The 9,486-nt window shown below is 38.3% G+C and overlaps 1 protein-coding gene across 3 annotated transcripts; it reads left to right on the forward strand.

The window, feature by feature from the left end:
* The first annotated feature begins 1,610 nt into the window (after nucleotides 1–1,610).
* LOC147482838 (protein HIRA-like) lies at nucleotides 1,611–9,486 on the forward strand. Of its 3 annotated transcripts, none has more exons than XR_015203889.1 (10): nucleotides 1,611–2,053; nucleotides 2,128–2,403; nucleotides 2,500–2,751; nucleotides 2,827–3,224; nucleotides 3,328–4,351; nucleotides 6,628–6,838; nucleotides 6,982–7,222; nucleotides 7,316–7,438; nucleotides 8,261–8,514; nucleotides 8,815–9,486. XR_015203889.1 is itself a non-coding variant. In XM_086576100.1 (10 exons), the coding sequence occupies exons 1-10, from the start codon at nucleotides 1,946–1,948 to the stop codon at nucleotides 9,136–9,138; spliced, it is 3,075 nt and encodes a 1,024-aa protein (XP_086432226.1). In that variant the 5' UTR covers nucleotides 1,611–1,945; the 3' UTR covers nucleotides 9,139–9,486. The 3 variants fall into 3 exon arrangements, 2 of the variants coding, with proteins under 2 accessions (XP_086432226.1, XP_086432227.1); XM_086576100.1 differs by having other exon boundaries at nucleotides 8,397–8,514; XM_086576101.1 differs by having other exon boundaries at nucleotides 1,703–2,053; nucleotides 2,497–2,751; nucleotides 8,397–8,514.

The following is a 9,486-nucleotide window of genomic DNA, read 5'->3' on the forward strand; positions in this document are numbered from 1 at the left end:
GAGTGAAGGTCAAAGAACTTATGTTGTGGCCTCCGGTTAATGAGATCATTGTCGATGATCCACCTACTGGAAAGATTCACTTCATGAGTCTTGCTGGTGTCACAAAGATCTTCCTGGTTAAGGCATTTGCCGCAGGCCAGGAAGTGAATCTTTCCAGTAGGTGGATCATCGACAAAACAAGTTTTATGTGTTCTACTAGTACTAATTAAATCTTGTCATCTAAGCGTTTTATATCATCTAAGTGTTTTATGTGTTCTACTTTCGTGAAAATACGATTTCAGAAGCACAATTGAGAAAGCTCAAAGTTTCCATTAGTTGGTTACAGTTTAGCACGGCTATTGATAGGTAAAACAAATTCAACAAAGCACTAAAACAAAATAAATAGAAGCAAAACCAAAACAAAAGAACATGATATTGCTTAACGAGTAAATTGTTGTTCTTCATCTTATCTAAACAGTATAAAAAATCTGGGGTGTGAGGAACAGTAGATTTTGTTTCTGTCACAGTGGCAATTCTGCAAATAGCATCAATTATGGGGGCAGTTTTGGTAGTTTGTAGTTTTTAAAATTCTGATTTTTTGGATATTTGTTAAACATTGGTGGGCTTTTAAGAAAGTGGAGAAACATGTTTTGACTTTTGACACGTGCATAGAGGCACAATCGTAGATAATATCTATTACACGGGTAAAGTTGTAAGTCTATTTTATTTTTATTTAAAAAAAAAAACAAATTGGTCAACTTCATGGGCTCCGCTTCACTCAACAATCTAAAACGTGGCAAAGCTAGTATATATAGTAATCTTCATCAAATCCATGTAAAAAGTATGCCTAAATAAAATTAGATGAAACAAGTAAGCGTCATTTGCCTTTAGGGCCAGGCCGGCCAAATCAAGTTGGGCTTGAGCTTCAGACTGCGAGATTATTTGGGCACAATTTTTTGGATGAATGAAGATGAAAATCGAGGCAAATTACTGAATGAGCACCTCAATATATGTTGTTGTCTTGCTGACTTAGGCTATGTCCAATGGCCCCGTATCCTCACAAAAGTGGTGTGGGGAGCGGCGATTTTTACTCTTCATCCGAATATCACTCTCTATATATAAATAGTATTTTTGAGGAATGCATAGTGCATTCTACGCCAAATGAATTGAAGCCAAATTGAATAAATGCAAATGGTGCCACTTGAAGTGGCACAGAATGGGTTAAGCATATCATTTGGCGTCATTTGAAATGGAGTCAATTGTTTTGTGTCAGAAGCTAATTATGACCAGTTCTTATTTTATTTTTAATTTCGCACCGGTCGAAGTGGTGTAGAATGGTCCAAACCATTGGACACCAAAATTTACTTCATATTCTCAAAACACTGTTTTTTGGTGGAATGGATAGAGGATGGATGCACCATTGGACTCAGCCTTAGCAGCACAAAAAGACTGAAAAGAGTAGTACAGAGTATAGGCTTTGCTTGACGTAGGCTTTTGGGTCACCTTTAAACTTGTTCTGCAACGTCCAACTTGTGAGCATTTCAAGCTTGGGCCCAACGGAGAAGGCTTTGCTTTAGCGTTGGGTCTCTTATAATTCTATAAAATATAAATACATGTTCACGGAACTCATCTTGGGGGGTGATGTAGGCATGTAGCCATGAAAACCAAGCCCTAAAATATCCATATCCTTGGATAAATTGGAGGTCCCATTTTCCCGATATACAGAGGATACCAATTATACATATTTTTTTGGTCATCACTCGCCAGTTCAAATATCTTTATTTTTCTAAAATATCAGGAATATATATCGACAAATATCATTATATGTCGTTATTTATCTAAAATAGTGAAAAGTCAAATACCATTTTGATTTTTTTTTATTGCAGCAATGTATCATTTTATGCAAAACCTTAACGTGTTTGTGATAAACCCTCAAATTTCTTGTTAGGGTTTTAACAAAACAAAAATGATTGCAGAGAAGCCCATTTGGGTTAGACATGAAGGGTTGCAAATATTCTCAATTGATATACAATCAGGTGGACTCAGATTTGCAACCGGTGGTGGTGATCACAAGGTACTTTTTTTTTTTTTTTTTTCATTTCCCTATTCTCATTTACACTTTGAGTTGAGTAGTGTTTATGTTTATAGGTTCGCATATGGAACATGATTTGTGTGGGCAAAGAATCTGAAAGTGAGCAGTCAACTCAGAGAGTGCTGGCAACTCTCCGGGATCATTTCGGCTCTGTCAACTGTGTTAGATGGGCTAAGCATGGTCGATATCTTGCATCAGGATCTGATGATCAGATGATTCTTATTCATGAGAGAAAACCAGGAACAGGAACCACTGAATTTGGTAGCGGAGATCCCCCAGATGTTGAAAACTGGAAAGTTGCTATGACTTTGAGGGGACACAGCGCGGATGTGGTATTCAAACTGTCTTTCAATATCCGTAACCCGTGCTTCTATATATCACATTGTATTCAGTCTAACTGAATAATTGTATTTCCATGTTTGAAGTAGGTGGATCTTAATTTTTCTCCAGATGACTTGATATTGGCCAGTGGTAGTTTAGACAACACGGTCCATATTTGGAATATGAGCAATGGCACGTGCACTGCCGTTCTAAGGGGTCACTCGAGCCTGGTTAAAGGTGTCGCTTGGGATCCAATTGGCTCCTTTATAGCAAGCCAGTCAGATGACAAGACTGTCATTATTTGGAGAACAAGAGACTGGAGTCTTGCCCACAGAACTGATGGGCATTGGGCAAAATCTGTATGTTACAACTGACACCATTTTTTTTATTTTTTTTCATTCCATTTCCTTTTCTAATGAGAGAATATTTTGCAGCTTGGATCCACCTTCTTTAGGCGGCTTGGATGGTCACCTTGTGGACATTTTATCACAACTACTCATGGTTTTCAGAAGCCAAGGCATTCTGCACCTGTATTGGAAAGAGGGGAGTGGGCTGCTACTTTCGACTTCTTAGGACATAATGCACCTATTATCGTTGTAAAGTTTAATCATTCAATGTTTAGAAGAAATAATTCCAGTAGCCAGGAAACAAAAGCTGCGCCAGTAGGATGGTCAAATGGAACATCTAAGATTGCTGCAAAAGAATCACATCCATATAATGTCATTGCTATTGGAAGTCAGGATCGTACTATAACCGTATGGACAACTGCAAGCGCTCGTCCCTTGTTTGTAGCCAAGCATTTCTTTAGTCAAAGTGTTGTCGACTTATCCTGGTAATGGATTGTAAATTAGTTACTTGCTTTTTCAGGTCGTGTTATGGTTAGGTGATTTATATCTGCCCATCTGACTTTATTTTTCACATTATTTTTGAAACAGGAGTCCCGATGGATATGCACTTTTTGCCTGTTCCTTGGATGGGACTGTGGCAACATTTCATTTTGAGGTAAAAGAACTTGGTCACAGGTTAAGTGATACTGAATTGGATGAGCTGAGAAGAAACCGTTATGGTGATGGCAAAGGACAGCAAGCGAAATTGGCTGAAAGCCCAGCACAATTGTTGCTAGAGAAAACATCGTCTAAGCAATCTCCGGACAAGATTGTGGCTTCCATTGTACAGAGTCAGACGGATGGCAAAACTTCTGTAGATGTGGGGGTTCAAAAAGTGGATAAGCTCCATAAAAAAAATTCCCACTCCCAAACTGAAAATGGTACAAAAAAGGGAGGAAGTAATGGTGATAGATCGAACAAAGTGGTGAGCAACACCCAAAACTCTAGTCCTGTGAAGCAAAGGGAATACAGGGGGGCTGATGGGAGAAAAAGGATTATTCCAGAAGCAGTTGGTGTGCCATCTCATCAGGAAATTACTTCTGGGGCAGTCTTAGCTTTAGCGTACCAAAAGCCTGATAATGCCAAAGGTGGCCTTAGAGAAGGTTCTCCCAAAATAAATGGGAGCTTTAAAGAACATAACCATGGAGGGGAATCTATCCATGGTGGGGTTAAGGATCGTTCTGGAAGTACTGCTAGGGCAGCCATTAGTGAGAACCTGATTATTGAAAAAGTTCCTGTCTCTGCAACTACTGATGAAAGGACCACTCTAGATCGTTCGGGAACTATACAAGTTTCAGGTTTGAAAGGTGCTTCTGGTTCTAATCTGTCTATTGCAGTTTATGATAAGGAAGAAGGGGAAGATAGCATGCCTGTCATTTTAGAAGCTCGCTCTGTGGAACGGGCCATGAATGATGTATTTGGGAATGGAAATGCGTTAATGACTAAAGAAACTGAAGTCATTTGTACTCATGGGACTCGGACTCTTTGGTCTGATAGACTGTCTGGGAAAATAACCGTTTTGGCTGGAAATGCCAATTTTTGGGCTGTTGGGTGTGGAGATGGTTGTTTGCAGGTAACACCTAAGTATCTATTTCTATCAAATCTGTGCTGTTGTGTTCTTAATATAATATACTTTAAGTGGAAATTTGGGAATTAAAACTCATCCTCAATAAGTGGAATGCTGACTGATCTTCGAAGTCATTTGACCTAAGTTACATTGACACAGATGAGTGTGTGCGTATCCAACATGGATACTAAATGTCTGACATGGCGATATATCAAAAATTGAGGCATATCACATACAATGTGTCCGTGTGTGTCTGACATGGACACGTGGATACATATCCGACACGGATAAATATTGAAATATGGCGTGTCCATGCAACATAGCATTTCACACATTTTTTTGAGTTGCCCTTAAAAGTTTATGGCTAAATCTCTAAGTTACATTGACACAAATAGGTGTGTCCGGATCCGACACGGATACTAAGTATCTAACATGGCAAAATATAAAAAATGGGGGTACATCACATACAATATTGTCCGATACGACACGGACACGTGGATACGTATCCGACACGGATTATTTTTGAAATGGTGTGTCCATGTTACATAGCTAAATCTTGAACATTCTTTGAGACTTTAACGCAAAATCAAGAAAGGTCTTTCATTATGTTTATTTTCAGTTCTCTTTGCTCTGTGTGTGCACGCTCTTGCCTTTGTGTGTGTATCCTGAATATTCAAAACTCACCATATAATTTTTAAATAGTTGACTGGATCTTCTTTTTTTGACATTATCATTGTTATTAAAAAAAATTCTCAAAATATCTGTCGACAAACTAAAGTGACAACTAGACACTTCGAGTCAGAAAATGCCACGTGTTCAACTGCATTTGGGCTCTATTTGTTGTTTACCATGAGTGAGTAAAATATATGGGGTTCAGATGGATAGGTGTATTGAAAGATATTGTGTGGATTCAGTTTCCAGCGGATTGCTACTAGCTCTAAGACGGGCAACCAAGATTAGTTATTTTACTGGCTTTACATTCTCGATTCTTGCTATTTTTTGAAAATAAAAAACTCTTGAAGGGTCTAAGCACGGAGGACAGAAAGCTATATGAACATTAGAACATGTAGAGATAATCGTTTCCTGCTTTTTAACCTTTTTTGTGGTATATATATTTTTTTTAAATCTCAAAATGCTGTATAGAAAATCAAGTTTGGCATAGGAGTCAAGTGGAAAGCACTAATCAAGATCTTTGATCTGAGGAGTACTTTAAAATTATATATCTTATATAGTGTAATGAGAAAGGTTGGTGACGATTTAAGAAGCGAAATATAGTAGGTGAAATGGCTTGTGATAGAAATTTTGGAAAAAGAGTATTCATATGGCTGTCTCAATTCATATGGGATTAAGGAAGTGGAAAAAGACGCATTCGCAAGTACCAAACTGTATATGTGTAGGCTGAGTTGTAGGGGGAGTCACATAGGTATGTGTTATTTTCCATAGGAATTTATTCCTCAACATAATAGTAACCAGTTAAACATTTCAAAGAACTATTTTGGCCTCTTTTAGTTTAGTTTTCGGCGGTGAAACGAGGAGTAAGCTTTGTCTGTCTTATATACAATAATTTGGTCACTCTCCCATATTATTTATTTATTTGTTGTTTCATCATATGCAATGATGATTTAAGCGTGTGAGAGTTCTCTAACACAATGTACATCTAAGGTCTAAATCATATGTTCAATTGAGATTTCTTGTCACTTCCACAAATATGAAACAATTATTTGGGAAAGCAAACACTAGTTGGAGGCTGGAAAGAACAACTGTACACTAGTACTGGAGTGAGAATGTGCGATGAGTTGCATATGTCATATATATAGCAACATTCTATGACTCTAAACCCACAAGTTGGTTAAATTTGAGGAGATTAGTGCATCTGGAAGACACTCACTGGGTTCTTTCAAACAAAACTCATTTGAGAAGTTGTAAACTATTTGCTGTGAAAAATGCATATTTGTCATGTTTCGACTTGTCATTGACATTGTTGGAAGGATGCCAACATGTCATGGAGTAAATACGACAGAGAACTTCACAGGCATGGAAATTATTTTTGCTATTAATATTATGATATGAATTTGCTTAAAAAGAATGAGTTTTTAGTTGTATTTAGATATTTGGACAATGAAGTTCTCGTCATTGTTATTTGAGTTTGTTTCCATAGGGTTTTGCATTGTGGAATGTGCTAATAATCTTTTATGTGAATGATCTCTCCAGACATAGAGACAGAATTCTTTTAAAGTTAGATTTGGAAAGATAAGTTTTTTTGTTTCCTTTCTGCCTTGAAGGTTTATACAAAGTGTGGAAGACGGGCCATGCCAACAATGATGCTGGGGTCTTCCGCAATATTTATAGATTGTGACGAGTGTTGGAAGCTTCTTCTCGTCACCAGGAAGGGATCCATATATGTATGGGATCTGCTCACCAATATCTGTCTCTTGCGTGATACACTGGCTTCTTTGATTACTGGTGGACATGATTCATCTGCCAAAGACTCTGGTATAGCTTTGCATGGAAATCGACTTGGTGTCTGAATTGTTCGGATTTAGTGGTTCACTGATCTGTTTTGTGACGTTCCAGATAATTTCTCAATATTTGAGCCTTTATATAGTCGATTCATGATGGGTTATTGTATTTCCCAGGTACCATGAAAGTTATATCTGCAAGGTTCTCAAGATCTGGGTCACCCCTTGTTGTTTTGGCTACTCGCCATGCATTCCTTTTTGACATGAGCCTGAAGTGTTGGCTGAGGATTGCCGATGATTGCTTCCCTGCATCAAATTTTGCAAGCTCTTGGAATTTGGGTTCAATACGGGGTGGTGAGCTGGCGGCTTTGCAGGTGGATGTAGGGAAGTATCTGGCCAGAAAGCCAAGTTGGAGCAGGTGCGTATCATATACCTCTCGGTCTTGACAATTTTTAGTTGTGCTCAGTAACTTACATTGCAGTCATTGTTGCTATGTGGTTGTGAATGGAAGGGTGACTGATGACGGGGTGCAGACTCGTGCTCATTTGGAATCACAGTTAGCTGCTTCATTGTCCCTGCAGTCCCCTAATGAATATCGCCAGTGCCTCCTATCTTATATTCGATTTCTTGCAAGGTTTGTGACTCCCATTTTTTAGTCGTAAATGCTTTGGGTGTTTCTTCTTTATGACTGGCAAGGTCTTTTGACACATTCTCTCACATAAGTTAACCTCTGAAGTATAGTAGGAAAAACGGCAGATTTGACCCCTCAACTTGGCACACATTATAACCCTAGACTGTATAATGCAAGCAGCTCCAGTCGGGACACTAAAAACTGACGTGGCAAATGAGTTGCTTATGTGGCAACTCACTTTGTTACTGTGTCAACTCAGTTTTTGATGTGTCAAGTGATGACGTGTAATTAAGTTGCCAACATCAGTTTCGACATGGTGAAATCTCGACAGTCCATAAAAAAATGATCCACCATCCCTAATTAAACCAAAATTAAAATTATAAAAATAAATGCTGCAGCATCTAGGTCGTCCATAATCCATATTATGCTAATTTATCTTATCGGCAACCACATCTTCTTTCCCAACAAAATGCATGAATTTAGCTCATCATAAAGAAAAGGAATTATCAAACATGCATCATTCAGCTCATAATCCACTGCAAGAATGTTATTTCCTATTCCCTTGAATTCTCGTAAGTATCAGAAAGGAAGGAAAAAAAATTAAACTAAGCATAGGATGTAGATTGCTGCAGTTTTGATTCAGACCCTTAAAATGAAAGGGGGAAAAAGTCAAGAGTGTGTAGGTGTCAAAAGTCTTTGTAGTGGAAGAAGATCACATAATCTCATAGTTAGATGCACGTGTAAGAATCACAATATGCATTTTGTTTTTCATTCCCTTTTTCCCCTGTGCACTTGAGACTTACAGCTTACCAGCTTTTTCCTCAGGCAAGGTTATGTCGTTGTTCATTGGAACCATTCACGACCTGCTGCAGAGAGACTGCCCTGTTAATTTTTTTATATGCATTGTATCTATTTACTTGTCTTTTGCTGAAGTACCAACCACTTAATCATCTTTATACAGAGAAGCAGATGAATCCCGTTTACGGGAAGTCTGTGAGAGCTTTCTCGGGCCTCCGGCAGGGATGATTGTGTCAATTTCTTCAGATCCCACAAACCTTACATGGGACCCATGTGTGCTGGTGAGGCTTTCTGCACTTTTTTTTTAATTCTGCCTTACAAATTCTTGAACTGAATCAAATCTTGTTGTTCTCACTTCGCCTCCTACAATCTCTGCCCTTTGTTCTTTTTTTATTCACAGTAAATATTTTACTCTCTGAGAAAATTTTAAATCATATGAGCCAGTGGCTCTATTCGTCAACTTGTCAAGTGACAAACCTTTTCGGTTTTTCCCCTTTTTAGTTTAGTAATGTGTTTATTTTTTCTTGCTGATCGTTAATCATCTAATTGTTAGTCTGAGTGAAAGTATAATGCCTCTGCAGGGAATGAAAAAACAGAAACTCCTAAGGGAAGATATCCTTCCAGCCATGGCATCAAATAGGAAAGTACAGCGCTTGCTAAATGAGTTCATAAATCTTCTCTCAGAGTATGAATGTAATGAACCAAATCTAGATCAAGTAACTCCCAACCCTTCCACAATAGAGCATGTGGAATCCACCAAACTAGCAACTGATCAAGTGAATCCCAACCCTACTGCAATAGATCAAGTGGAATCCACCAAACTAGGAACAGATATAGAACACTCCACGCAACCCCCAGAAGAGCTAGTAGATCCAGCTTCACTGACTCAGGACACAGGTTCGTGAAGAATTGAAGGTATATGCCCAGTGGGAGTCGTGGCTCTCTAATACAGTTGCACATCTGTTACATCTTCTGAGAACTGGAACCATGAAGTAAAGACTAACATTTGACCAGCGTTTGCTCTTGCTATTGTACTTGTGACTAAAATCTCCACTTTGCTTCCAAAGGCATATGTTGCAGTACACTGCCTTTTTTATGTTTGCTTGTCTATCCTCCCCCATATACTTCCGAGCATGTAAAATTAAGTCCATTTATGATTTAGTGAATTTTTAGTTTTTTTTTCTCCCCTTCTCTGTTTACTGTGACAATAACAATTACATGTATATATAGAAATATCTTCTTTCTCAGGCCAA

The sequence above is a fragment of the Coptis chinensis genome, chromosome 8 (assembly GCF_015680905.1).
Source record: "Coptis chinensis isolate HL-2020 chromosome 8, ASM1568090v1, whole genome shotgun sequence".
Classification (NCBI taxonomy): domain Eukaryota; kingdom Viridiplantae; phylum Streptophyta; class Magnoliopsida; order Ranunculales; family Ranunculaceae; genus Coptis; species Coptis chinensis.

Excerpts from the sequence above, each read along its gene's own strand:
- LOC147482838 (XM_086576100.1), top strand. The coding sequence starts at position 1,946 with ATGATTGCAGAGAAGCCCATTTGGGTTAGACATGAAGGGTTGCAAATA. Across the intron at positions 2,054-2,127 it reads CCGGTGGTGGTGATCACAAG|GTTCGCATATGGAACATGAT; the intron begins GTACTTTTTTTT and ends TTATGTTTATAG. Across the intron at positions 2,752-2,826 it reads ATGGGCATTGGGCAAAATCT|CTTGGATCCACCTTCTTTAG; the intron begins GTATGTTACAAC and ends AATATTTTGCAG.